The sequence below is a fragment of the Tursiops truncatus genome, chromosome 5 (assembly GCF_011762595.2).
Source record: "Tursiops truncatus isolate mTurTru1 chromosome 5, mTurTru1.mat.Y, whole genome shotgun sequence".
In the NCBI taxonomy this organism is placed as follows: domain Eukaryota; kingdom Metazoa; phylum Chordata; class Mammalia; order Artiodactyla; family Delphinidae; genus Tursiops; species Tursiops truncatus.
This window is the reverse complement of record NC_047038.1, coordinates 105,508,315-105,536,289: the sequence shown is the minus strand read 5'-3', so window position 1 is coordinate 105,536,289 and position 27,975 is coordinate 105,508,315. Positions and strand designations below refer to the sequence as shown.

General features: G+C 48.6%; 1 protein-coding gene across 12 annotated transcripts in view; it reads left to right on the top strand.

The window, feature by feature from the left end:
• The window catches only part of TMEM131L (transmembrane 131 like), a 171,282-nt gene extending 152,615 nt beyond the window's left edge, over nt 1–18,667 (top strand). For 11 of the 12 annotated variants that reach the window (XM_073805480.1, XM_033857249.2, XM_073805481.1 and 8 more), the window contains 9 exons: nt 1,405–1,529; nt 4,237–4,403; nt 5,461–5,646; nt 8,318–8,396; nt 9,996–10,078; nt 14,455–14,575; nt 16,010–16,101; nt 17,443–17,582; nt 18,259–18,667. In XM_073805480.1, the coding sequence (XP_073661581.1) occupies nt 1,405–1,529; nt 4,237–4,403; nt 5,461–5,646; nt 8,318–8,396; nt 9,996–10,078; nt 14,455–14,575; nt 16,010–16,101; nt 17,443–17,582; nt 18,259–18,534 (1,269 nt within the window). In that variant the 3' untranslated portion in view covers nt 18,535–18,667. The remainder of the gene's footprint in view (nt 1–1,404; nt 1,530–4,236; nt 4,404–5,460; nt 5,647–8,317; nt 8,397–9,995; nt 10,079–14,454; nt 14,576–16,009; nt 16,102–17,442; nt 17,583–18,258) is intronic. The other variant, XM_073805478.1, reaches the window with a different exon arrangement.
• Nucleotides 18,668–27,975: the final 9,308 nt, after the last annotated feature.

Below are 27,975 nucleotides of genomic sequence, written 5' to 3'. Positions count from 1 at the left end.
TTCTAACCAGGCTGTGCTAAGAAGGCAGCCACGTCCAGAGTGACTCCTGCTCAGATCACCCTTCCTGGCTCCACTTGGGGCTGGTCCTTTATTTGTGGGTGACCCTGGAGGGACAGAAAGGTTCAGGTACTCGCTGTGTTGAAAAGCCTGTCTTGGCCCTTAAGTGGACAGAGTGAGGCAGGGCAGGGGCAGACTCTCCCCCCGCCCCCCCCCCCACAGCAAAAGTTGGAAATTCACAGAGAGCAATACTTGAATAAATGTGGTTTGTATTTAAAGTTTAACATTGGATCGCATCTGATCATACGTCTTTAATGTGTCTATTTAGCATCAAACTTAAACGATTAGCAGACGGTCCTGTAGGATAGGGCTTTGTATGTTTAACTTACCATGTTTTTAAAATGCCTTCAGAATGAGAAAAAAGGTAATACGTATTGGGAGAAAAAATAAAGGAGTGTAAAGAAGAGAGCAAAAATACCATAATCCCACCACATGCACACTTAAAATATCATTTTATTTCTAGTGTTCGTCTATTGTAGTGAGCATATTGCTTTGATGGAAGCATGAGGCTTTCAGTACCCCAGACATGTAATGTGCAGGCATCTAAAACCTTTTATTTTTCTTCTGCTAAAGGGGCAGCATATGGTGGAAGGAAAAAAAGGAGAAAGTATTAGTAGACATTAGAGATATGAGCTACTTAAAAAGGGAATCCCCCTCCCCTTGGGCCTGTTAGTAGACCATGCCTAACATTTAGAAGAGGAAAAAACCCAAATTAAAAAAATTTTTATTTATATGCGTATATATATATATATATATATATACATATTATATATAATATATTTCTGTCTCATGCTAAATTAAGTTTTTCAGAACCACATTAAAAAAACATCAAGCATATTCTTGGCATTATTTACTTGAAAAGCTTAAACTACTTTGGAGCATTCTCTGGAGTTTTGCCTGTTCTCCTAAAGTTCATCTATAAACAAATAAAAACATAAATACACAAATTACTCCTCAGTTGAGTTTTTACACGATTTTTCTTCAGTAGTAATTCATGTGAATTGCACATACCAAATAAACAGGTGAAGGTCGGAGGATTTACTGCTGCTGAGGTTAACGGGCAAGCTGACCATAAATTACTAACAGATGTTTTTCCTTTTTAGCCCCTTAGAAATTTTATAGGCGACAATTTTTTTTTCTTTTTGCAGAGGCTGAGGGGAGGTAGAGAAAGAAGGGAAATGAAAACAGACTAGAGATTGAGAAATGTATGTCTGTTTTCACTAGTGGTGGAATGTTCTGAATTCAGATGGAGTTGGTCTTCAAAAGTTAAAAGAAAAAACCATACACAGGTTTTATTTGTGTTAGTAGATTGCAACCCTTACTAAAACTTTTCTTTTTCCTCTTTAGCAGGAAGATCCTTATAGGAAGAAGAGGCTTCAGGAGAAAAAAGAAGGAAACTTACAAAATTTAAATTGGAATAAAAATCGAGCATGTAGAAAAAACAAGAAAAGGGGTGCTGCCCAGGTCTTGAGGTGTGTGATTTTTACAGTCCCTTTAAATTTTTCATCTATTATTTACTCTATAATTTTACATTTAGCTATTATGTTTCCATCTTATTTTTGTTACGTTGGATACAGATAATATGAGAGTGTAGATGTTTGTGTTTTGAGATAAAGATATATTCTTAAAAGTAACATATCTTCTGGTTATGTTTTTATTTATTTTGTTGAAAACCCCTTAAGATGAGCAAAATTTTAAAATTTTACTTAATAAAATGTAAAAAGCTATAGCAGGTTTTAGGGAAAAAGCATAGCCATCCCTCCACACCAGGGGCGTTGGTGGAGCAGGTGGTAGAGGACCTCTGGGCACAGGCAGGCCCACGGTCCCAGCTTGACCCTGACTGTCTGGGGTCCCGATAATGCAAGAGAATAGTCCCCACGCATAGAATCTTTGCCCCGATTGATCGTCCAGCAGAAGGTAGGTTCTTCTGCTGTGGGAAGTGAGCTGCAGATAGATAACTGTGAGATTTGCCTGAAGCCCCAGAGGTGGTCGAGGGGCAGAGCCAGACATGACCCCAGGCAGTCAGGCAGCCTCCTTGGGAAACCTTGCTTCTTTTCTAACCTGTAAAATTAAGGTGCTGCCGTGTTCGTGCGGATCCCATGTGTCTGGGTTCCCAGAAGTAGCTCTCCAAGCCTAATTTTACAGAAATTCCGTAGCTCGAGAATTTTTTCCCACCAGGTCAGTAGCGCATCCATTCTGATGTCACATACGGAGTGCCTCTGGCAGACCTGTGCCCCTGCGCCCTCTGCCCTGGTCCCTGGGGAGCCTCTCAGGTGGCCCTCGCGCTGACGAGCTCCCTGATTCCTGTCGCGAGTGGGCTTCGGAGCCTGTTTCCTCCCACCTTGCCCCTCCATCTCCACTGCTCCAGCTTTTCTTCCTTTGAGCATTGGCATCTGGGGATTTCTCTTTCTTGTGAGCTCAGCTAGGTACTTAAATGTGTTGCTGTCAGATGTGTTCTCTAGCAGTTCCAGATTTGCGTGGGGAAGGGACTCCACCCTGCTGTAAGTGGTTGCTCGTGTGGTTGGGAGGGAACTGTGGCAGAACCGCCCACGTGGTGGCCAGGACCCCCGCATGGAGGCATGTGACATGCTGCTTCCAGTGTCTGCCCCCTTTGCGATCAGGAGCTTGGACCCTGGGATTCAGCCTTGTAACACGTGCCCCCCCTTCCTCGAATGTCCTGTTCTGCTGGAGGAGGGCCAGGCGACCCCAGGGGGCCTTCAAGCTCTAGTTCTGTGTCCTGCAATCAGCAAAATGCAAACAGGAAAAAAGGAAAGATACACATTATTAGATTATTGATGGGTAATTATTAAATTATTAAATACTACTTACTAATGGGTAATTATTCTTATTTAGGCTAAATTATTATTATTATTATTTTTTTTTTTTGCGGTACGCAGGCCTCTCACTGTTGTGGCCTCTCCCGTTGCGGAGCACAGGCTCCGGACACACAGGCTCAGCGGCCATGGCTCACGGGCCTAGCCGTTCTGCGGCATGTGGGATCTTCCCGGACCGGGGCATGAACCCGCGTCTCCTGCATCGGCAGGCGGACTCTCAACCACTGCGCCACCTGGGCAGCCCTGGGCTAAATTATTTGAAAGCTGCAATGTGGTCTCCTATAGAAAGGAAAGTCACACCTTGTATTTTCATAAAAATTTGATGGACTTATGTGGTCACTTTAAAGTGGCATGTTTTTCTGATGTGGACATATAGAAAGATATAAAATTAGGGCGGAATTTCACCAATTAAATGTTACAATATATTTTTGAAAGCAGATTTCTGACATGCTAAAGAAACAAATTACGGTGTTAAAGAATAACTTCCAAGGAGCTTGCAGGTAATCAGAATGTTTTGAGAACGTGATGCTTACGTAGGTGGTGGTTGTTGGACTGTCTGTTGCCAATCTGTCTCTATACTCTGTCTCTATACTCTTTACCCTGAGTGGTCACAAACCACTGAGACCATCGGCTTCATCTCACACCTGTCCTCCTACAGATGTGACATGAGGTGCGGAAGTTGGACTGTGTGAAATAATCACCTAGGTCTTCACGGAGCGTTCTCTGACACATTTCTGTGTCTCCATTGACAAAGCTGTATTACGGATTTTCCCGCAAGTTCATAGTCTAGTTAGAGAGGTATAAATGTTGGACTGTGAACTCCTTGGGGGAAGAACTTCATTCTTCTTTGTAGACGCCACACCTTTCCTAACAGTACATGGCTCATGGTCGTCACTCCACAAATGTTTGCTAAATGAATGAATGAGAAAAGATTTCAGTTAACGCTCAGACGTTCCCCCAGACGCCAAGGAGCAGGTTCATCTACTGAGAGTCATGTTTTCCACGAAAACCAAGGAAGACATACAGAGAGTCATGGGTTCTAGTCCTGCACCTGCCACTTACCAGTTGACCTTGGGGGACTCATTTAACCTGTAGAGTTTTACTCTTCTCACTGTAAAATATGAAGAGATTAAATGAGCTCCAACTTAATTCTCGTTCTAAAACAGCAAAATCTTGTTCTTCCTAATCTCTCTCCCTTACTTATCGTCTTCTCCCAGCAGACCCAGAGAGAAGAGGGCTCAAGTTGTCCCAGATTCACCTTTTCACCTCTGCTAAGTCTCAAGGAAAGCAGGTATGTGTGTATGCACGATAAAATGCAGACGTGATTTTTTTGTGGCTCTTCCAGGCCTTCGGAACAGAGTGAATTAAAGCTGGTGTGCAGTGAACTTGAAAGGTCTGAGCTGAGCAGTGACATCGACTTAAGGAGCTGGTGTATCCAGGAAAACCCTGGGGAAGCATGTAAAACAGATGCTGGCATTGGAAGCAGCTTACCTGCCTCGCAGGGAGAGGCAGGTATGGAACTGCGTGGAGCTACCAAACAGTGCTTCTGTCGGGATTGTTGTTGATTGTTATTTCCTCGGGGAAGTGCCCAGTGTGAGAGCTTATCACTTCACCCAAGCCTGAATGGAAAGCTGTCCGGATGAGACAGTAGGCTGCGATTCTTCTGAGCCTGGGCAGGCCCGTAGGGTTGCCCCGCCTACCTCCCACTCCTCTAAAATCTGGCCACTCTCGACTGTGTCATGCCGACGGCTGAATAACCGTGGGTGATGGCTCAGGACAGGACTCCCTTGGTGAAAGAGGAGGGTAGGGGAAAGCCAGGGGAGAACAGCGGCCGTCCTCACACCCCTGCGCCAGGTGGTTCCTGCAGAGCCAGGCTGCTGCTCCGCCGAGGGCTGCTGGCTGGTGACCTGGGGGCCCCGGGGCTGGGTCCAGGGAGGGGTGGAGGGTGGCAGGAGAGGAAGGTCCTGCGGGGGGGGGAGGGGTGTGGGACACCGACACGCACATTTCCAGACACGTGTGCGTTGTTTCTCGGTCTTCCTGGAGGTTCTTCCCACCCACACATAAATAATACTGTGAAACTCTCGGTGGACATTTAAAAGCACTTTTTATGAGAGTCTAGTTGATTTACAGTGTTGTGTTAGTTTCAGGTGTACAGCAGAGTGCATCAGTCGTACGTATATCTTGGGGGACATTTTAATACAAGAGAGAGAAATTACCTACACGTCTCCAGTCCGAGAGAGTAGCCTTGATTTTCTTGAGAGAAGTACTTGTTATTTCCAGAACCACTTTTAGGTCGCGATTATCATTGGTGTTGACTGTCTCAGGCTAGACCACGTTCACTGTCCGGCCCACGGCAGAGCCTGTGGGGCCCGTGACTTGCCCCCGCGGCTTCCTCAGGGCCCATCGTCAGTTTCAGGGAGCGTCTTCCTTCTCGCTGGATGGGCAGAGGGGGCAGATCCTGAAGCTGAGCCCTGCCTTCTTCATACCTTGGCCTCTCTCCTTCTACTGGAAGTGGCATCAGGTTGAAAACTCTGTAAGCGAAACACGACTCCTCTCTCACTTCCCACAGAGGGTTACTTCCAGAAGCCGGGGAAGAAGCGCATGGAGAAGTCCTGCTCAGACTCCAGCTCGGACTGTGGCAGCTCCTCGGGCAGCGTGCGTGCCAGCCGGGGCAGCTGGGGCAGCTGGAGCAGTGCCAGCAGCTCTGACGGGGACAAGAAGCCCATGCTGGGCCCTCAGCACTTCCTGCCACCTGGTGAGTCTGGGACTGAGGCCTCCTGGCCCTCCTGCCCCGGCACCCAGAACAGGGGCCTGATCTGCCTTCCAGTGCCGCCTGCCCGCGGTGGGCTCTGCATTCCCGTGCTTGCTTTGCTTTGCATTTTATCCACTTTCTTTTTTCTTTCTTCCTTCCTGCCTCCCTCCATTATTATTATTATTTTTTAAAGTCTGTATCTTGGAAACAGTTCAAAGAATTTCCACGTTTATCTTTTCACTTGTACATGTGTTTGTTGTGGTAAAGAATACATAACACAAAATCTACTGTTTTAACCATTTTTAAGTGTCCAGTTCAGTGGCATTAAATGCGTTCACATTGTTGTGCAGTCATCGCCACCATCCATCTTTGGGCCTTCTTCCCCATCCCAAACAGAAACTCGGTACCTATGAAACCGTAGCTCTCCCTTCCCCACTCCTACAGCCCTGTGAACCTCTATTCTGCTTTCTGTCTGTGAATTTGAATCCTCTCGTATCTGGTAAGTGAGGTCATACAATACTTGTCCTTTGGTGAGTGGCTTATTTCACTTAGCATGGTGTCTTCAAGGTTCCTCCATGTTGTGACATGTCAGGATTTCCTTCCTTCTTAAAGGCTGAATAATAAATATTCCGTTGTCTGTGGATAGACTGCATTTTATCTCTCTATTCATCTGTTGATGGACACTTGGGTTTATCCATCTTTTGCGTCTTATGAATAATGTTGCTATGAACAGTGGTCCTCCCTTGTTTTTGAAAAATTTAAAGATACAGGAAAGGTCAAAGAAGCATCTATATTTCTGTCACCTAGAATTAATAACTCTTAATTTTGTCATATTTGCCCTCCTTTTTTTTTTAAGAGGTAATATTTTATAGTCTTCCGCTTCCTCCTGCTTGAGAGACTCACTGTGCACTGTCATGGGCTTGCTGTGTATTCTTTTAATCCATACTTTATTTTACATTCATATATCAACAAAACAGAGAATTTTTTTTTTTTTTTTTTTTTGCGGTACGTGGGCCTCTCACTGTTGTGGCCTCTCCCGTTGCGGAGCACAGGCTCCGGACGCGCAGGCTCAGTGGCCATGGCTCACGGGCCCAGCCGCTCCGCGGCATGTGGGATCTTCCTGGACCGGGGCACGAACCCGTGTCCCCTGCATCGGCAGGCGGACTCTCAACCACTGCGCCACCAGGGAAGCCCCAGAGAATTGTTTTTAACTCACATAACGGAGATCACGCTTCAGTAAGCATGCTGCGTCTTGCTGTTTCACTCAGTGTTGTTTGTCGTACCTCCATGTCTACGTAAAGATTTAATTCACTCCTTTTCGCTGTCATGGTCAACATAGTACAGGTTAAGCTTTGTTATCAGGACAGGGGGGAGACGGGTTCCATTGGCGTCACCATGGCATCCATGGGACGCTCACTCTGTACGCAGGGCCACGGGGGGCGCTCCCCGTGCCTCCAAGGACCTGGGCTCAGAGAGCTCGCGTGGCTTGTTGGACGCCCTGGGACCCTGACTCCCCCCGAGCCCAGCCCACTTCCCACTGCCTCCCGCTCATTACAGCGGCCTCTGCTGTGTCTCCTGCCAGCAGTGATTACCTATAAAGAAGCTCCTGTCTGGGAGACCTGGGCCCTGGCACCATAAAAACCTAGACACATGCCCACTTGTGATTTCAGTCCGTTTCTCAGCCTTTTTCACATCATTGGCCCTTCCTGCAGGTGCCTTTTTAGACACTGTTTGCCTAGTGACCCCCCACGGACATACACGTACATCTGTTTATTACTGTGTGCTGGAGAACGCCATGAGGGCTTGGATGCAGGACGGCTTGCAGTGTTTTGTTTGGTGGTGGGGATGGTCTTCTTGGCCACTGAAGGCAGTACACCTGATGGTGCTAACGCGAGAGTTTTTAAAATTGGTGCTTAACATCAATAAAAAAATAGAAGCGCAGCTCTCGCTTGGGGGATAAGGCCAACAGCAGGAGAATGAGAAAGGTGAGTGATGGCCTTGCTTGTAACACAGGGTGTAAGACTCAGTCTAGTTATGTTCAGAGGTTGTATAATAAATATCAGGAAAATGTCCCCAATATAATTTTTTAAAAGATGTATTTATTATGTACATATTTATTTTATTTATTTTTGGCTGCGTCAGGTCTTTGTTGTAGTATGCGGCATCTTTTGTTGTGGCGCGTGGGCTTCTCTCTAGTTGTGGCGTGCAGGTTTTCTCTCTCTAGTTGTGGCACGCGGGTTCCCCAGCACGTGGGCTCTGTAGTTTGTAGCACGAGGGCTCTAGTTGAGGCTCATGAGCTCAGTAGTTGTGGCATGCGGGCTTAGTTGCCCCGCGGCGTGTGGGATCTTAGTTCCCTGAGCAGGGATGGAACCCGTTTTCCCCTGCATTGTAAGGCGGATTCTTTACCACTGGACCACCAGGGAAGTCCCCCCCCAATATGATTAATTGTGTAAAAGATCAAAAACACAAAGTATTTTTGAAGTATGATCCAAGTTTTATACACATTCATACATAAAAGTTTTTTTAATTAAAAAATTGACTGAATATCCATTAAATGTGAAAAATAAATCATTCATAGGGGTTAACGATGTTAGCGATCTGCATCTTAACACAGGATATACACAGTTGAATTATGCTTATAAAAACTTGTGATCACCTTTTTGTTTTTATGCAGGAGACAGTGTTTCACAAAATGACTTTCCCTCTGAAGCTCCCATCTCCTTGAATCTTTCTCATAACATCTGCAATCCCACGTAAGTGTTTAGTTTTCCAGCTTTTACAGTATGTTTTAGGTACTGCTTTTTTCTTTCATTCCGTGTGTTTCTTCTTTGTACTTGGTTCTGCAGGCTAAAATAGGAAAACCTTTTAAGGATGTGAGAAAGTAAAATCTGATTTTATTAATAATTCAGGGCGTACAATCTTTCCAAGACAACACGCTTGTGTGGGGACGTCTCTGGTATCGCTGGTCCTTTCAGTGAACGGCCGCGTTAGAAGGTGTCGCTCCTGAAAGTAGGAAGAACAGTAGTAACAGTAAGGATGGGAACCAGCTACTCTTTTCTAGGACTTGAGGTAAAACTGAGCACTGATGATTCAGAAAAGTTTGCAAGAACCTAGGAGACACATGTTTACGGTTTCACCGTGTGATGATTTCTGCAGCATCGGACAAAATAAACAAGCACCATTTACTGAGAGGGAGAAGAGGAGGGTATGTTAGAAGGAGAGGGTTTCAGAGTGAGGAGTGTGGTTAGGTTTTAGGCACCATGAGAGGACAGGGGGTGGTGTCATAAAAATGGAATGGATGAGGAAAGCTCTATGTGAGCTCTTTCTGTTAGGGGTAGAGAGTAAACCAGGAGTGGGAGGTTGTTGCCAGCTGCTGAAAGGCAGATTGGAAACTGCAGACTACCTTAGTTAGCATTGTGCTGTTGGTGTTTGTTAAAACAAGACTTCCCTGGGGGCTTCCCTGGTGGCGCAGTGGTTAAGAATCCACCTGCCAGTGCAGGGGACACGGTTCGACCCCTGGTCCGGGAAGATCCCACATGCCGTGGAGCAACTAAGCCCGTGCGCCACAACTACTGAGCCTGCAGTCTAGAGCCCGCAAGCCACAACTACTGAAGCCCACGTGCTGCAACTACTGAAGTCCACGCATTCTGGGGCCCATGTGCCGCAACTGTTGAGCCTGTGTGCTGCAGCTACTGAAGCCTGTACACCTAGAGCCCGTGCTCCACAACAAGAGAAGCCACCACAATGAGAAGCACGCACACCACAGCAAAGGGTAGCCCCCACTCGCCACGACTAAAGAAAACCTGCGCAGAACAACAAAGACCCAACGCAGCCATAAATAAATGAATGAATGAATGAATACATACATACATACATACATACATACTCTTACACCAAAATAGAAGATTGAAGGTAGATGTTATTTAAAAAAAAAAAAAGACTTCTCTGGATCTTGGGAATTTAATATTCCTCAGCCCTTTTGTGGGTGTATACCTTTATGTCTCTAGTATCTTTATGGTTTTTGAGGGGAAGAATTCATGTAAAAACGCAGTCAGGGGCTTCCCTGGTGGCGCAGTGGTTGAGAGTCCGCCTGCTGATGCAGGGGACGCGGGTTCGTGCCCCGGTCCGGGAAGATCCCACATGCCGCAGAGCGGCTAGGCCCGTGAGCCATGGCCGCTGAGCCTGCGCGTCCGGAGCCTGTGCTCCGCAACGGGAGAGGCCACAACAGTGAGAGGCCTGCGTACCGCAAAAAACAAAAAAAAAAAACAAAAAAAGCACGGACTTAGTTACAGAAATCCAGCATTTCCTTGTACAGAGAGGGTCAGTGGCTCATCTTCTTGCTCTCCCCGCAGAGACGTGAGTAGCTTCCCCCGACACGTGGACGCCCCCTGTCCCAGCCTTCCTGCTGGGCCTGCGGCTGTTGAAGAAGATAAAGGTGAGGCCCGTTGCTCTTGCTCCGGACACCGGCCAGGTGTCCATGTCGTGCTGCTGGCCGGGGAGCTTGAGAACAGACAGAGCTGGCTTGTCTGTGCCCCGGCTCCCGAGTGTCGGGAAGGCCCCTGTCCTCTGCCCTGGCGTCCTCAGGGCCCCTGGCCTCGGCTGCCCCTTCTGCACGGACCCTGAGCTCCATCCTGGGACACAAGGCACAGGTGGCCTGTGGCCCCAGAGCAAGGTGGGGCCCCTTTACAGGGGTTGCCTCCGCCTTTAGTTCCCTTTCCCATCTAGGGTGGCAGAAAAGCGGGGAGCAGACGGCGGGTCCGGCGCCCCGATTAGCTGACTTCCACCTCCCGTGTCTCTGCCTGTCCCCCGTCCCCACTCCTCCCCCTTGTCTCAGAAGCCTGTCCACTGATCCAGCCTCCCTCCTGCACCGGTGCTGAGGCCAAGCGCTGAGCTCTGCGGCCTCAGCCAGGCAGGGACGGCGGCCCAGGAGCCTGGACACGGGGCCCGGGGAGGGAAGCCGCTCCGCCCAGGGTCTGCCCCGGAGGTTAGCTCCAGGCCCCCTTTCTTTCCTTCTCCTTCCCTTCACCTCTCTTGCCTTCGTTTCTCCTCTTTTCTCCTCGCGCCTCCTTCCTGCCTAACCAGGCTCAGGAATGGTGGCAGGATGAGCCTGGTTGTTACCCTCTGCGGCACCGTCGAGCTCTTGCTTTCGCTCACGTGAATCGTGCTGGACTAAAGGCTGCCCAGCACAGTGGGCACTTTTACTTTGAAGGCAGGAGGCTTCCAGCTCTGTGGTTACAGAGAGTTTATCTGCTGTCAGATTATCAACAGAAATAAACTATTTGTGAGTTGGATCTGCCTACTGGTCCAATAAAAATAAGTGTTTTTGATGAAAAAATACTCTTAAATTCAGTAATTTGCTTAGGCAAGATTTAGGGAGGTTTAGAAGGTACCACCTTTTCTCTTTGAGGTGATAGAGGAGGGAGAGGATTTAATGAATGGTGAGGAAAAAGAAAACCTGTGTCAAAACAGGTACGCCTGCCATGTTCTCCTGTCTTTGTTTTTGTCGTCAGTTGGAGAATCGTATGTCATCTAGTGTCTTATCCATGTTGTGTGTATGTGTTTCAAGCGCCTTTTTACCTCGTCTTTGTTAATAGTCTGCAGTTACTTTTTGATGACCCGTTACAATCCCTGTTGAGGCCCTAAAGTCACTACAGAAACAGCCCTTGTTCACAGTCACTGTCCACAGGGCCGGTGCCGTCCCCTTCCTCTGCCCGCACCTCCCTCACGCGCCCCAGCCTCAGTCCTCCCACCTGCTGTCACGTCCCCTCTGGGCCCCCTCCCCCTGCGCTGCACCCTCCTTGCAGAGCCACGGGCGTGGTTTGGCCCAGTTTTCCAGTGTCTCTGCCCTGTGCCGTGCAGATGAGCGAGACTGGAGAGCAGCGCACACAGCCGGCCGGCCACCAGCCTCGCGGCAGCTGCGGCCCCCACCCCCCACCCCGCCCCCCGTGCCCACCTGTCAGTCCTCTGCCGGGTTCTCTTAGCTCATGCTTCCCGTTACCTGGGGAAGAGAGAGGCTCCGCCTGCCCCGTCTTCCACCCGCCACCCCCGCTGCCCTCCTGCTGCGGCCCGTGGGTTGTCAGGCTGCCCTCCTCTGTGGGGTCCCGCTCCGGCTCGGTGCCAGCGTCGGGTTTTCTCTAACGGGTCGTCCCCACCGGCATCCGTACATACCGTGAGACCTCCCATCCCGTCCTTAACACAGAAGCAGCCACTCTCCCTTGACGCCCCCTTATCTGGCTGCTTCTGTGCCCTCCTCTCCGGGAGAGCTGCCTGGGGGAGTTGTCTGCCTGATGCTTAGATTCCTTTCCTCCTGTTCTCCCTGAAACCGCTGGGGCTGGCTGTGCCGTGACACCGGAGCAGTGTCTGCGGGACCCCAGTGATCTCCGTGGCCGGGGCCCCGCACTCCGGCCTCCAGAGACCTTCTGCTCGGGCTGTGACCTCGGGGGTCCCGGTGCAGTTCCCCTCGGCTCCCCCAGCTCTCATGCTCATCTGGGTCGTGCTCTCCTGGTGGTCCGTCCACCTCCAGCCCCCCGACAGCTCCCACTTCTGCACAGCCAGCTGCCGGTGCCATCTGTCCTCAGGCCTGCACCGGTGTCCCGTACAGAATGCTCACCTGCTCAGCCCTACTCCTCGCACAGCCTCCCACTCGGGCTTTCTTGTTGCTCAGGCCAGAAGTCTGGGCGTCATCCTGGACTCTTTTCCTCATCCCCACATGGGATCTGTTGTCTCACTCTGCCTCTGCCTTCCAAACAGACCCAGAATCTGATCACTTCTCCCCACGGCCACCATTCTTTCTCGCCGCAGCCTCCCGACAGGTCTCTCTACTTCTCACCTCACCTCACTATCTCATTGTCTTTTATTTTCTTTCTTTTTGGGATATAATTGATACATAATATTAGATTCGTTTCAGGGGTATAACTAATGTAATGATTCATCATATGTACATATTGCAAAACGATCACCACGGTAACGCTGGTGAACATCCGCCACCACCTTACCATCTCTTTTCAGCACAGCAGCCAGAGGGATGATATTGAACGTGAGTCAGATCACATCACTGTCGAGACCGGGGAAGGGTCTCAGGCGTTTACCCTACTTATTACGAGCTAACAAGTTAGCCTGCCATGATTTTGTAGCTTCTGCCAGAGGACAAGAGGCTCCTGGGTCAGAGAATAGGACGCTTAGCACAGCAAGCAGCCTGAGCATCTTGTAAGCACACTTCCTTCAGGCCTCCAGTCCCTTGGGGGCGATGCAGGGCCGCCCAGGTGGGCGACATTATCTTTATTATGTTGGACAAAGCAAACTTGCCCGTTGCTCTAGGGGGAGATCCTGTCTCCATCTTCTGAGGCTTTGTTTAGCAAATATCCTTGGAAAGATAGGTCAGAACGTGGGCAGTCAGAGCATCCATTCCAGGAAGCAAAGAAACGTGAGACCCACAGAGATTGTCTCGAAGCAGCATACACACCCCTCGTTTCTGTGCGGTCTTGGCTTCCGGTCCATTTGTTCATGAGCACCTGAGTGCAGAGGCGGTTCTTGGTTGATCTGATCTTAATCGGCTCATGCAGCCTCTGGTCCCAGCGATACTCAACAGGACTTTCACGGCAGGATGCCCCGCCCTGCAGGACTGACCGTAGGGTGCCTGCCCAACCGCTGAGCAAGGCCCCAAACACCAGGGCGGCCTTAGGAGGTGGACCTCGTCCTTGAGAGACCCCCACAGCTATGACAGCTACGTGGTCTCTGGTGGTGTTTCTTTAAACGCTCGAAGGTCTTTCTGACCACCGTGAGCTGCAGGTCTCTGGGTCTCCAGGCGGGTGATTGCCGCCGGCTCCCACATGCGGGTGCAGCCCTGGGGGCGCACACGCTGCCTGGAAGGCGAGAGTTGTGTCCATGTATTCCTGTCCATGTATTCCCCCCGTCCCCGTGTGGCCTGGTTGGCTGGTAGACCTTCGGGTTCCCAGTGCATTTCGAATAGTTGAGTCTATTCTTTCTTTGTGGAGTTCCTGCCCATGTGCAGATGGCCAGTCTGCCCCTTTAATCCATGCCACCAACCAATGGCGTCCATCCGTGCATCCCACGTATGAGCAACGGCTGTGGCGGTGAAGGTGGAGACAAGCAGAGGTGCTGCAGGTGTTTGCTGGGAAGAGCAGGAGCCGGGTGTCCCCTGGAAAGGTTTAGGGGGACGGTGTTCAAACTGAGGTCAGGACCATATTGTTGGCACACCCAGCAGGCAGGCGCTTCCACGGCTTGGGAGCGCCGAGCCGGGACAGGGTCCCTCCCGAGGAAGCCTCAGGGGCAATTGTGGAAAACAGGGCTCACTTACGTCACTCCAAGCCCGGTACCTGCAGGGTGCAGGGTGTTCTCTCCCTTGGTGCTGAGGTTGGCCCCCTCCACTGCCACAGAATCCTTGTGTCTCATCCCTGGGGCTGTAACAGCACCGTTTTCCCAGCTTCTTACTTCTTTTGTTTGTTGTTTGTCTCCGCTCACTTGAATGTCAACGTGTTCACTGCTGTGTCCTGGGAATCCTGCCGGGGCTTTGCAGGAAGCAGGCAGGCCCTGCAGTGCTTGTTGAGTCACTACCATGATCTCGTAATCCGGGCCAGGAGACGGTTGTGTCCCGTCTGAAGTGCAGGTCAAAGCAGCGCGCGGCCCTTGCACTTTACAGACAGAAGGGCTCTAGCGGTGAAGCCGCGCGGGTGATAGGGGCTGGGGGCGGGGCTTCCTGGAGGGAGGAGAAGTCGAGCTGGTCCTTGCAGGAAGGGTGGCCGAGGGCTGCATGAGAAGGAGGGGGGCTGAGAGGCCTGTTCTCTTCCGCAGGTCTCTACCCCCCGGGGGACCTGTGGCCCGCACAGCCCGTGTGTGTGACCAGCGGCTTCGGCTGCGCCCTGGAGAGCAGCGGGCCGGCCGTGCTGCCCGCGCCCGCCCCGGTGCACAGCAGGTATGCGCTCCATCCGGATGACGGCAGCAGCGGCCGGGTCCGGGCTTTCTCCCCAGCTCCTGAGCTGGGTGTTGCCAGCTGCTTTTTGGAGTTGAGCTGTGATGTCTGAAAAATTACAAGCCAGGAATTGAGAGAAACAGGGAAGGAAAAAAGTAACAGCCGGTGACCACGTCAGTGTTTTCCTTTTTAAACTGAAAAGACGAGCTATTCATATATTAGAGGCAAAACTGAAGAAACAAAAACAGTGCCTCATAATTCCTACCCGCTAAGAGAATAAAAATTTCCATTTTTCCTTGGCATTAATCTTGAACACATTTAAAAATTTTAAAGATCGAATAATTTGAGTATTGAAAAATAGTTCCACAAGTGGCAGCTTCTTAGACTTGCCATTAGATTAATCATTCGATTATGAAACCTTGAGAAAATGTTAATATCTATGTTTAATCAGAATCCAGTTGAAGTTTTATTGGGGAGTTTAGCTTATTATAATAGAGGTAGTTACTTTCTTATTTCTATAATGAAAATCCAGATTGCAGTTGGGATCAAAGCATCTACCATGAGTCATAGTCTGGCCTTGCCCCGAGCGGAAGGTGGCAGTTCGTAGCGGATGTGTTTGAGCCCCCTGGGTGGGTGTTGGGACCCTCTCAGCAGTGTCCCATCCTCCACGTGCTGACAAAGCCACAGCCACGGGCTCTGCCTCTGGTTAGACTTAACAAACGTGGGTGGGTTTTAGTTTGTTGTTGTTTTTTTTTAATGTAATACCTTTTAGTTAAAAGTGAGAGCAATTTTCTCTTTCAAATCTTGGTCCTGCTTACATGCTTTACACCTAACCATGGGCAAGTTTTTTACAGTCTAAGTGAAAGTACTTCTCTGGCAAACTGAAAGCCGGGTTTTGATCCATTCCCCTTATCTAGGCATAATTTATTTGCTTTTTCTTGTCTCATTTAAAGAAAAGCTCCCCTGCCCCCACTTTTCCCTGAGTCCCTGGCTCTCTGTACTCAACAGATCAAACTCCATCTCTGACTTTCTTTGGAATTATAAATGACATACAGTATTACATTTCAGTTGTACAACATAGTGATTCATTATTTTTATACGTTCCAAAATGATCACCATGTAAGTCTAGTCATCATCTCTCACCACACAGAGTATTACAGTGTGATTAACTATGTTTCCTATGCTGTACATTAATTACATCCCCATTGAAAGGAAGTGGGCATCCAGTCCAAGCCATCCATCCTGCAGTGCTGTGTCATTGGTGATGAGCGTTGAGTTAGTAAGTCTTTGATTCTGTGACAATAAAGTACTTCTTTAATTTTCCAGAGTTGAGGAATTAGCAGCGATGAGGATGCTGGGCAATAACATCGTACTCCTCTTTCTTTCCTTGATCTGTTGACATCCTGTTTCTGAAACTAGACCCCTTGTTTTTTGTAGCAGTTTCATTGATTGGAATGCAACGTGTGAAGGCCAGTTTCCCAGTGTGTACTGCCCCCTGGAATTGAACGACTACAATGCCTTTCCGGAAGGTAAAGCTGTTTGGACAATCCTAATGTCATTCTTTTTTTCTTTTTGGCTGTGTCGGTCTTAGTTGCAGCCCACGGGATCTTTCATTGCAGTGCACGGGCTTCTCTCTAGTCGTGCCATGTGGATTTTCTCTCTCTAGTTGTGGCACGGGCTCCAGGGCACGTGAGCTCTGTAGTTTGCGGCACACGGGCTCTCTTGTTGAGACACGAGAGTTCAGTAGTTGTGGCACGCGGGCTTAGTTGCCCCGCAGCATGTGGGATCTTAGTTCCCTGACCAGGGATCGAGCATGCGTCCCCTGCATTGGAAGGTGGATTCTTTCTTTACCACTGGACCACCAGGGAAGTCCCCCAGTGCCATTCTTTTATTCTCAGAAAGTCAAAGCAGTGTGGACTCAACACACTAACTGCAGAGAATGTGCCTTTGAGAATGATCTTCCAGGATGCTGCTGAGTCAGTTCTTCGTGTGGGTCCAGCACGCCTGCCATATGTAATTTTATATGGCCCAAAAAAGCCCTCTAAACCCGGGTGTCTGGGAACTTGTACAAATAACCCTAATCTATTTAGTCCTTCAAATTAGGTAGAACGGGGTCATTTGGATCTATGTGGACCTAAACTGTGGATTATCCATTGGATTATCCATTGGGAGGCTGGGGTTAGTTACTCTTTTTAGGCAAACAAGTCCCAGGTGAGGTAGAATCATTTACCTGCTTGTTCCTCAGCATGTCCTGATGCTTATGCCCCTGGATGGTGCTGCTGAAGGAAGGGAAGGAGCTTGAAGGGGAAATTGTGAAAAATTGCAGATTCTTGGGCCCAAATATAAGTACAAGATGCTTGTACTTATCTGGGTTTTGATATATGCAGTGCTCTATGATAATCACAAGGGGGTGCTGTGGTAACTTTCTTTCTGCCTGTGAGGCTGTGTTTATACCTTCTTACTGCTGTTGGAGAAGGGCTTGGTTTCCTATTACTTTATCAGTGCATATGGTGTATGTGGAGATGGCCGACATTGGCATGACAGGCAATAAAAGAAAATTTTAAGGACTGGTAAGAACCTTGACACTATTCAAATCTATGGTAGTATCTACTACTATAAAAGTATAGCAGTATTTTAGTGTATTCTGTGTATTAGAAAGAGTCCCATCAAATTATCAAATACAAAAAATTAAGCCCAGAGGAAGAACTTCCTGAGGGCTTCCCAGGTGGTATGTGTCATGGAGTAATTATTTTATGTTCATCTTTAACTTGTCAATATAGTAAGGCCTTGAGAGCTTTCTGTCTGAGAGGGAGAATTCCATTGTCTCCAGAAAAATGTTCACCTCTGTCGATGTCTCCCATTCTTTGTAGAAAACATTAACTACCCCAATGGCTTCCCCTGTCCTGCCGAAGTTCAGACAGACTTCATTGACCACAGCTCCCAGTCTGCCTGGAACAGCCCCCCAAATGTGCCGACCGCCTGGGGACACGCTGGCCTCATCAGCTCTCCGGTCAGTGCCGCCCGGTCCTGCTGTGCCTGGGTTCTTTCCGGTGCCTGCCTCATCCTGGTCTCACTGTAGCTTTAGGGTTGGGTTCAGATCAGCCAGAGCCCGGCTTGTTCCCCTTAGGTCACCAGCCACGCTCTGCAGGGGGCTCACACGTAGTCAGATGGGCAGGGGCTTGCAGACACCAGCAGCCAAGACGCCCCAAACCACACTGAGGAGAGATGGTTGTTGATGACGTTGAACTTGGGCCAGGAAGCCCTCTGGGATGCAGCTGTGTTCCTGTGGCCTCGCTGACCTTTCATCTGAACCTTCCAGGAAGGTCAGGCAGTGTCAGCGACAGGTCTGGAGGGCTTCCTGCCTGGGGACACCCTCTGTGCTTCTCTGACACCCACTCTGCTGCTTCTTTACACATGGAGGGCATTCGACCTGTGGGTCCTTCCTTGGGTTGATAAAAGGTTATCGATAGTTTGATGGGAATTTCATGACCTTCTGTTTGAGGAAAATGGAATTAAAGCCACCCAGGTGGCTGAGAATAGTGTAATAATGTCCAGGTAGCTTGGATTGATTATACTGTGGTAGCCACGGGTACATAGTCAACCTTGCCATTGCCTTTCTAAGCCTTCTTTATTTTTTTAAACATTTCTTTCTTTATTTTTTTTTCTTCTCCTCACGTATCCTTCAGCCCTACCTCACAAGCACCCGAAGCTTGTCTCCGATGTCTGGACTTTTTGGTTCCATCTGGGCCCCGCAAAGCGACGTGTATGAAAATTGCTGCCCCATCAACCCCACCACGGAACACTCGACTCACATGGAAAACCAGGCGGTCATGTGCAAGGAATACTACCCTGGGTTTAACCCATTCCGTGCCTATATGGACCTGGACATATGGACTAGCACCGCGAACAGGAACGCAAACTTCCCACTGTCCAGAGACTCGAGCTACTGTGGGAACGTGTGAACAAGATTCGAGTTTTGAACAGTGTGAATAAAGAGGCTTGTGTTTTGATTACTAGCGTAAACTGGTTGTTGACATAGATTGACGTTTGTGGTTATTTTGGCACTTTTATATGAAAATAAATTTTTTAATGAAATCTGGGTGCTCTATTTTTTTTTAATCCTTCACAAAACAGTGATAGAAACGAAGCATCCATGTGTCCTAACTTCATAACTCAAGGAGCGTGTCAGACACACCAAATGTGTAAATCAGGACCAGGGCGGCTTCTAAGAAGGTAAGAGTTGAGAAAGAAAGCACTGCAGTGATTGCCCCCTCCGTGGGCATCGGACTCCCCGGGAGCTTGCGGAAAGTGACTTTGATCAGGTGGCTTTCCGAGGGATGCTGCTGTAATGTGCCTGTGGCTCAGGCAGCCAGGATTTTGTTTCAAGTGCTCCGTTGATTGAAACGGGCCTCCAGTGTTGGGAAGCCAGCTGCTAGTCACTTGCCTGGACGGACCAGTCCTGGTGGGCAGGGCTGCTGGGGTGGAGCAGAGAGCCCGGCACTGTTCTGTGTGACAGGGATGTTCCCTCCCCGCCATCAGGCCAGTCACCAGGGGCACGACAGCAGTAGGGACATGCTGGTAAGTGTCCGGTTTCCCTCCGAGCGAACAGGCTGAGTCCAAGTCCAAGTACTGAGCGGTTGAGGGTGCTGGTGCGTGTTTGCTAGGCTGGTTTGTATCTGCCTGTCAGTGATCTTAGAAATCCATGTGATGGAATTATCTGTTTGCATGTATCAACTTTGAAAACATTTCAGCTTTTAATAAAAATGTCTTATTTTTACATTTTGTTTTGTCTTCATTGGAAATGGAATGGGAGAGATTTTTGAGTGGAATGCTGGGTTCACTTGCTTTTTCTTACTCTTTGCCTTGGCTGTGTGGGACCCTGGGCGAAGGCTGAGTGTACTGTAACCCGGGACTGCCCTCCTGCAAGGAGCACCTCCGAGCATGCACGGCTACTGGAAACCTCTCAGGCTACCGACTTGGAATCCCCCATCCCCAGTACTGAATAATGCTGAAAAGTAATTTAGGTTCTAGGTATATACCCAAAAGAAGTGAAACAGATGCTTGTGCACCATGTTCACTGAAGGACTATTCACAGTAGCCAGAAGGTGGAAACAACCTAAATGTCCACTGATGGAAGAATGGATAAGCAAAATGTGGTATATACAGACAATAGGATATTCAGCCTTAGAAGGGAAGGAAATTCTGATACATGCTACATCATGGATGAACCTTGAAAACATGCTGAGTGAAATAAGCCCGTCACAAAAGTACAAGTGTTGTATGATTCCACTTATATGAGGTACCTAGTGCGGTCAAATTCAGAGTCAGAAAGTAGGATAGAGGTTACCAGAGGCTTGAAGGGGAGGGGAGTGGGGAGTCAATGTTTAATAAGCTCAGAGTTTCAGTTTGAGGAGCTGAAAATGTTCTGGAGATGGATGGTGGTGATGGTTCCATGACTGCGAATGTACTTCATGCCACTAGACTGTACACGTAAAAACGGTTAAAATGGTAAGTGTTGTGCTATGTGTATTTTACCAAAATAAAATAATTTAGGTTGATGAAAAGTGCCCCAAAGCATTTTCAATATCAAATTCAAAACTTCCCCACCAGAGACAGTCTGAGACATTTAGATGCTCGTTCTTCTCTCTGCTCAGATCGTTGATCTAATTTTTTTTCCTGCTTTCACTGATCCTTCAGTTCCCCATCGGCAAAGACCAAAGCAAGTTTTTATTCCACTCTATACAGAAGAAAGTAAAACTCTGCACTTTAGCGGGAATGTTATCTTCAGCCATAAGACTAAAATCAGTGATGGGGGAACTGGAAGTTTCTATTCATTTGAAAATATTTGCCAAGCACCTCCCAGGAGCTGGGACCTGTCCAGGGCCTGTGGGTGCAGCAGAGGACAGGACAGACAAGGTCCTGCTGGGGCATTCCAGGAGCAGGGTCAGGGAAGAAGCAAGCAAAAGGTTCAATGAGTATTTCGGGTCCCGGTGAGCGGTGAGAGGCCAAGGGGTGACGTGACCAGCAGGGGAGGTGGCAGGGGTACCTGGGGTATCAGGGGAAATCTCCCTGCGGAGGTACATCTGAGGTACAACCTGGGTGACGAGAAAGCCGGCGGTGCCCAGATCAGCGGGCCAGAGCCTCCAGCAGAGGAAAGCGCGAGGACAAAGCCTCCGCGGCGGGAGGCCAGGGCGGCTGGGGCCCCGTGAGTCAGGGCCACAGGCACAGAGGCCGCGGGGCAGAGGCCACCTCCCTAAGGCCTCGTAGGCCTGTGAGGAGAGGATGGGAAGGGCAGTGGGCACCACTGGGGTGTCTTAAGGGAGAGGGAATGTCATCTGATTTGAGTGTCAGAGTCACTGAGGGCTGGATGGAGAGAGGTCCGGGGGGGGGGGGGGGGCGGGAGGGACAGTCCCGGCAGTCAGTCACCTGCAGCAGTGGGTGACAGGACAGTGCCAGCAGGCTGGGGTGGAGGGGCATAGGGAGGCCAGCGCCCCTGCTGGGCCTCGAGAGCTGGGTCCTGCTGATGCCCTTGACTGAGAGGAAGAGCCCCGGGGCGGGGGGAGGGTCTGGTTGGGAGCTTGGGGGGCGGGGGTGGTCGAGAGGTCTGTGCTGGACTATTCGGTGTGGGAGGCCTCATACCCAAGTGCAGACGGCACGGAGGCTGTGGCCCCAACAAATCTGAAGTTCGGTGGAGCTCAGGATTGGAGACTGGGGGGGCGTCCATCCTCGGCCTCCAGATGGTTCTAGAGCAATGGGACTGCCTGGGGCCTCTCGGGGAGGAGAAGGGTCCTGAGCACTTAGCCAGGGGCCCCCGTGTTTAGAAGAGGAGGCGGCGGCAGAGAAGACTGAGGTGGAATCGCTGAGTAGGTCAGAGGCCCAGAGGGGAGACAGTGGCTCAGGCTGGGTCAAAGGCTGGGGGACCCGTCAGATGAGGGAGCCCTGAGGACTGCATCCAGCCCATGACCCTTGTGGTGTCCTCAGCTGTTCCAGCCGCAGCCAGTTGACACGGGAGACGGAGGTGGCAGTGGAGAAGGCCAGCTGTGGGGAGCCGGATGCAGGGACACGAGGCCAAGGTGGGAGAGCGCTGGGCCTGCTGCGTGCATACTGAGGGCGAGGCCCGGGCAGAGAGGGGGCAGGTGGGGCCCTGGGTGTCACTTACAGGCACCTGAGCCTGGACGGACAGGGGCGCTTCACCCCCCATGGTGGGAGGGACGGCAGAGACCTGAAGAATAGGTCTATTTATGAGAGAAGTGACAAGACGCCCAGGTTTGGGTTGCACATCATGGCCTCTGGCCTGTTTTTGTGGATAAAGTTGTACTGGAACACAGCCACTCCTGATTCCTCTTCCAAACAGGGCACAGCCTAAAATGTTTACTCCAGTCCTTTACAGAAAAAGTTTGCTGATCTTTGCTCTAGGGGACGGAAGAGCAACAAGAGAGCAGGAACCTGGGTCTCCGACACCACAGAGGCACCTGCCCTCACAGCCCTGGGCTCCGACTGCACTGGGAAGGAACACATAAGTTCTCTCTTGTTTGGCTACGGCTGTGTGGGGTCTGTGTTACAGCATCAGCGCTAATACAGCGCTCTTCTCTTGTCTGGTTCAGTATTGTCTCTGGTGCCTGGCATAGTGTCTGATACACAGGAGTGTGTGGAAAGGAGTGAGTGGGAGGGGTGTGTGTGAGCACAAGTATCTGGCAGTAAAGAAGTGAGTCTTAATAATTAGGGAATACTTCGATTATTCTGTGGCTGACCACAAGCAAAGGCAGGAGAATTACCACAGTTCCTTACATACTAAACACTCATACATACATACATGCTCTTACATACCAATCTCCATGTACAGAGCTCTTCATGACAACTGTTACTACATTGGATTATGTTACCACCGGGGAAAACCTGAGTAAGAGTCAGTAAGTAGAGTAGGTAAGGTGGTAGAGGCTGACCCTGCCTATCAGGAGCTTTGATTTTAATGGGAGACTCATCAACGGACATCCCCTCTGGGGCCAGACTTCGTGGGGTCTAACTCCAGCTTTAGCACATTCTTAAATTTCCCATGCCTCAGTTTCCTCTTTCTGTAAAATGGGTATAATAATGGTAACATACCTCATAGAGTTGCTGGGAAGCTTTAATGAATGAGTTTTTAGATAGTGCTTGGCACATAGTAAACCCTCAATTGATTACTTTCAGTATTCCATATAATTACTATCATCAATTTAAATGAAAGAACATGAAACAACAGGGTACATAGGAACTTAAGTCTCAGGGTGGGAAGGGGCAAGTGAAGCAGGCATTTGTACATTGCTGATGAGATGGTAAATTGGTGGGCAATATGTATTAGGTACCTTGAAAACTCTTCTAGGAATTGACTCCCAAGGAAAACAGTAAAAAAAAATTGTGCACAAAAATCAGTTTTCTATTGCTGCTGTAAAAAGTTCCCACAAACTTGGGGGCTTCAGACAACAGAAATGTATTATCTTACAGTTTTGTAGGTCAGAAATCCAACACAAGTCTTGCTGGGTTAAAATCAAGGTGTTGGCAAGGCTGTGTTCCTTTGTGGGGGCTCTAGGGGAGAATCTGCTCCTTTCTCGACTGCCCCAGCTTCTAGAGGCTGCTTACATTCCTTGGATCACGGCCCCCTTCCCCCATCCTCAAAGCCAGCAATGTGGAACCCCTCTGACCATGCTTCCATTATCACATCTTTTTCTCTGACCACAGCTGGGAAAGTTTCTCTTAAGGACTCATGTGATTGATTCGATTGGCTCCACCCAGTTTAACTCCCCATCTCGAGGTTCTTAACTTAATCATACCTTCAAAGTCACATATTTTTGCTATGCAGTCACATATTCATAGGTTCCAGGGTTTAGGATGTGGACATCTTTGGGGCAGGGTTGTTATTCTGCCTATGATGTATGAGCAGATTCATTACAGTGTTTAGAACACTGATGAATTGCAAATAAATGTCCCACGATAGGAATAGGTTTAAATTACAGTACATTCAGATGTTGGAATATGAGGAAGCCTCTAAAAATCATTGTAAGAGAATGACATAGGCAATGAAAGAGGTAGGATACAGTTTATACGCAGTAAGAGCCCATACTGAATTTGGGGCAGGGGCAGTGGGAGGTTGCACCATCTGGTGGGTGGGATTGCGAGTGATTTTCATTTCCTTTTTTGTATTGATATATACTTTTTTGGATTGTCTAGTATAAGCATGTAATTACTATCACTCCACCTCCTCCCAAAACTTTTAATTAACTCTTAAGGGAAAATATATTTTATTTAACAATGGTGAAAGTAAGTATGTTAAAAACAAATGCTAACGTCCTAATAAAATTTACATTATGCTATAAAATGACATAATTTAAAGGCAAAGGCAAAGTGAAACTTTCACTAAGCATTCCCTAATAAAAATCCTATAAAATGAGGTATGTAGTAATTACTTGGGCTAGGATTAAAGGCATATAAGAATGTCTTTAAACACTCGTAGGCAACATACAAAATGCAATGCAGTCTAGTTATAATTAGTTAAAATACAGGGCAAGTATTATAAAAATCACCTTTTAAATACAACTTTAAAAAGATACATATAATATTTATACAAACTCTAATTAACATGTCAAAGTAATTATTTCTGTGTGACCCAGACATTTGAACAATTTAATACTCCCGCTGGAGTATGGAGAAGATGTCAGTAAAATAAAATGTATTTATTTGTCTACCTAGAATGTATGTAGTATTTATAAAGGAAAACTCTTACTTTAGAAACTGAAAACAAACAAAAACTTTACCCAGTGTCATTTCATCCGGATGGATGTTTATTCCAATTGGATGTTTATTCATTCGCTGTAGATGCAGAACTTATTGACAATGTTTAAAAAATGGAAGGGACGACAACAACAACAAAAATGGAAGGAACAGACCAAGCGCCGTGACCTCAGGACTGGGTGGGCTGCAGCACTGGCTCGAAACATGACCACTGAGTCTATTTCAATATGAAAAGCAATTCCTGCCACAAAAGGAGCAAGCCGCGCTGGGTTAGGCCACGTCCCCCAATCCATCACGTATTCCTGAACCACAGTGCTGCTGAAAAGAAACCAACCACTTGTTGGCCTTCCTTCTTTAATTAAAAAAGTTCATTATATCAGAATAATGTGTCAAAATCCAGGGCTGAGTGTGTATTAGTTGGGAAAGGCTAGGTTACGCTGCAGAAAGAAACGGATCCGCAAACAGGCCCTAATGACACTCCAGGGTAACTGTCCTCTGGTGGGACTCAGTATCGAGGCCACTGTGCTCTTGTGACTTGACCATCTCCACAAGCAGTTTCCCCGTTTACATCCACAGGGGGATCTGACAAGACCCAGCCTGCTCTTCCGGGCTTGGCCCGGCAGGGACGTACAGTACGCCCATACGTCACTTCCGCCTACAGCTGGTTGGCAGGAACCAGTCACGTGGTCCCACTCTGGGAAAGAGAGACTTTCACGTGTCCGAGCAACCGGTAGCAGGTGCCGCTGAGCCCTCCTAATGTGTAACCACGCTGTACAGTCTTGGAGAAGGTTTATTTATTTCCCCCCTAGTTGGAGAGGTTTATGGAGTCTAAACCCCACACAGCCAACAAGGCCTGGGCCTCCTTGTGGGGAGAAGGCCCTGCAGTGCCAGCGGAAATATGACTTGCGGCCCCGCCATTCCGGGAGTTCCTCAAAGTTGAGTGCTTGTTCCGTGTACCCGGCCGGCACCCACGCTGACAGGCTTCCACATCCTGGGGAACTAGATGCAGCCCACAGTCCCAGCGGTCTGTGTCTGCCCTAGGAGCCCAACCTGGCTCCTCAAACACAGTGTGTGCTCCCTGTGTTGCTTCTACTTCAGAACAATAAGGTTTAAGGTCACAGGCACAAATATATGTCAATTACTGAATAGCTATTCAAAAACAGTTTGCCAGAGTAACTAGTAGGCCTGAAACCCAGGTAGCCAAGAAAGGGATCATTGCTGGAGTAAATCTGAAACAGGACTTGGAGAAGTGGATAGTGGTTATACTGGAGGAGGTCACAGGTTGGTTTCCTATGTTTCACTTCCTGATGGGAAGTGAAAGTCTGGTCAAGTTCGACTGGGGATGAGATGAAGGCTGAAGCAGTCTTAAGCTCACGATTTTATGCCCAGGCTACAATGAGAAGGATGATGAAAACAATTGTGGGATATTACTCTAGATAGCAAATGCGAGACAGCCTCCAGGGCTGGGAAAAGCTGGTTGCTAGCAGGAAACAGTAGACGTGCAAGTGTGAGAAAAAGGCTAGGCTGGGGTGTGGCCAGAAGTGGATTTGAAAGGCAGGCCTGAGACATGTTTCAGAGAAGGGGGCTGTCAGGGCAGGCAGAGGGAGCTTGGCCGCAGAGGAGGTGGCCGTGCTGCTGACAGTCAACACCAAATGCTTTTTCTCTGGCCCAACCAGAAATCTTGCTTTACAAATGCTGGGGGTTTTGCCCACAGCAACCATAATCCTCTCTTCTCCCTCTCACTGGGTTACTTCTCCACCCCGGGAATGACCTCTTACATGGTACTGACTTACATCCATCGTGGCTCTTTCTCAACTTTTTAAGAATAAGTGGAAATACCTTTATTGTTTGTTCTGTCTGTTGTAGAAAATATGGATAAGCAAAAGGAAAAAAAAGAAAAGAAAAGAAAACCACTGTAATCCTACCACCCACAAACAGCAGTCAGCATTTCGGTATGTTTCCTTTGAGACTTGTGTATATGTGTTTTTACAAAAATAGGATATGCACACTATTCCGTGAATTGCTTTTCTCATTTAACATTCTATGAAAAGCTAGATTTATTTCTGAATGCCTGTTAGACATTTTACCCATATTTCTCAATGTGTCCACATGAAACTTAGCACTTCTAATCTATCCCCACCTTAAATCTATGCCTGAGTTTGTTCATTTACTAACTTATTCATTTACCACCTTCTGAGTCCACAGTAGGGGCCTAGGCGCTTGATAATTACAGATAAGTCAGCCCTGACACTCTCTCTTCCCAACCCTCCTCACGTTTAATTGGCCACTAAATTACTCATTCATTCAACAAGTATTTGTTTCATCTGTCCTGACGTGCCGTGTAGGTAGCCCGTGTCCTCATGATTTGCTCATTCAATAAAATTGAGCAGCTATTATGTGCCACACTTTGTTTTGTGCTCTGGACATACCACAGTAAATAACACAGGCATGCTCCCTTCTACCAGGGTGCTAATAATCTAGAGGGGGAAAAAAATGATACATCACTGCCTTAGTTCTTGATTACTGCCTGACAGATGACCTCCAACTTAGTGACTTAAAATAACAACAGTTATTATGTCACAGTTTCTACGGGTCAGGAATCAGCACAGCTCAGCTTGGGGCCTTCTGTCTCAGAGTTTCTCTCACAGCTGCGTTTGGGGTGTCAGTCAGGGCTGCAGTCACCTCAGGCTCAGCTGGGGGAGAATTTGTTTCCAAGCTCATTCATGTAGTTGTTGGCAGGATTCAGCGTCTTGCTGGTTGTTGGCTGCAGGCTGGCCTGAGTTTTTGGCCACATGCACCTCCCCATTAGGGCAGCTCGCGTCAGCAGAACAAGCAAGCGGGCTGGGGGTGGGGGAGAGAGAGAGAGAGAGAGAGAGATCGGAAGAGAAAGGGAAGACAGAAGTCATGCCTCTAGGACATAATCTCAGAAGTGACCTGCCATCACTTTGCCATATTGTTAGGAGCAAGTCCCTAGGTCCTGCCCCCCACTCAAGGGGAGGCGATGAGTAGCAGGAAGTGGGGGCCTTCGGGAGCCACTTTAGAAGGTTGCCTGCCCCCGTCATAAATAGACAAGACAATTCCAGCTCATTCTGGAAGGAAATGAAACAGGGAGAAGACAAAGAGTGCCTGGGAGTGTTGGGAAAGGGACTCCTGAGTGAGCGGGCAGGGGAGGCCTCATGAGGAGGGAACAGGTAAACAGGGACTTGAATGACAAGAAGGATCCTGTCTGGGAATACCCAGGCCTCCCTGACAGAGGAACAGGAAGTGCACAGGAGGACAGAGAGGTTTGTGTGTTTGAGGAAGAGAACAGAGGCCAGTAACGTGGAAGAAAGTGAGTGATGGGGACACGGTGACTGGTGAGGTGAGAACCTTATAACAGACCTTGTAACAAATCACACAAGGTAAATACTGTCTCTGTTTTGGAATAACAAGTAACTTCCCTAAGATCGCACAGCTTGGAAGTGACGTAGCACACACAAAGATTTGAACTTGGGTCTACCTGATGCTAAAATCCATGTATTTGCCCCAGCAGCACCCTGCAGTTCATTGCAGAATCCACTAGAAGGGATGAGTTGCAAAGGAAACCATAAGCAAAACGAAAAGACAAGCTTTAGAATGGGAGAAAATATTTGAAAACC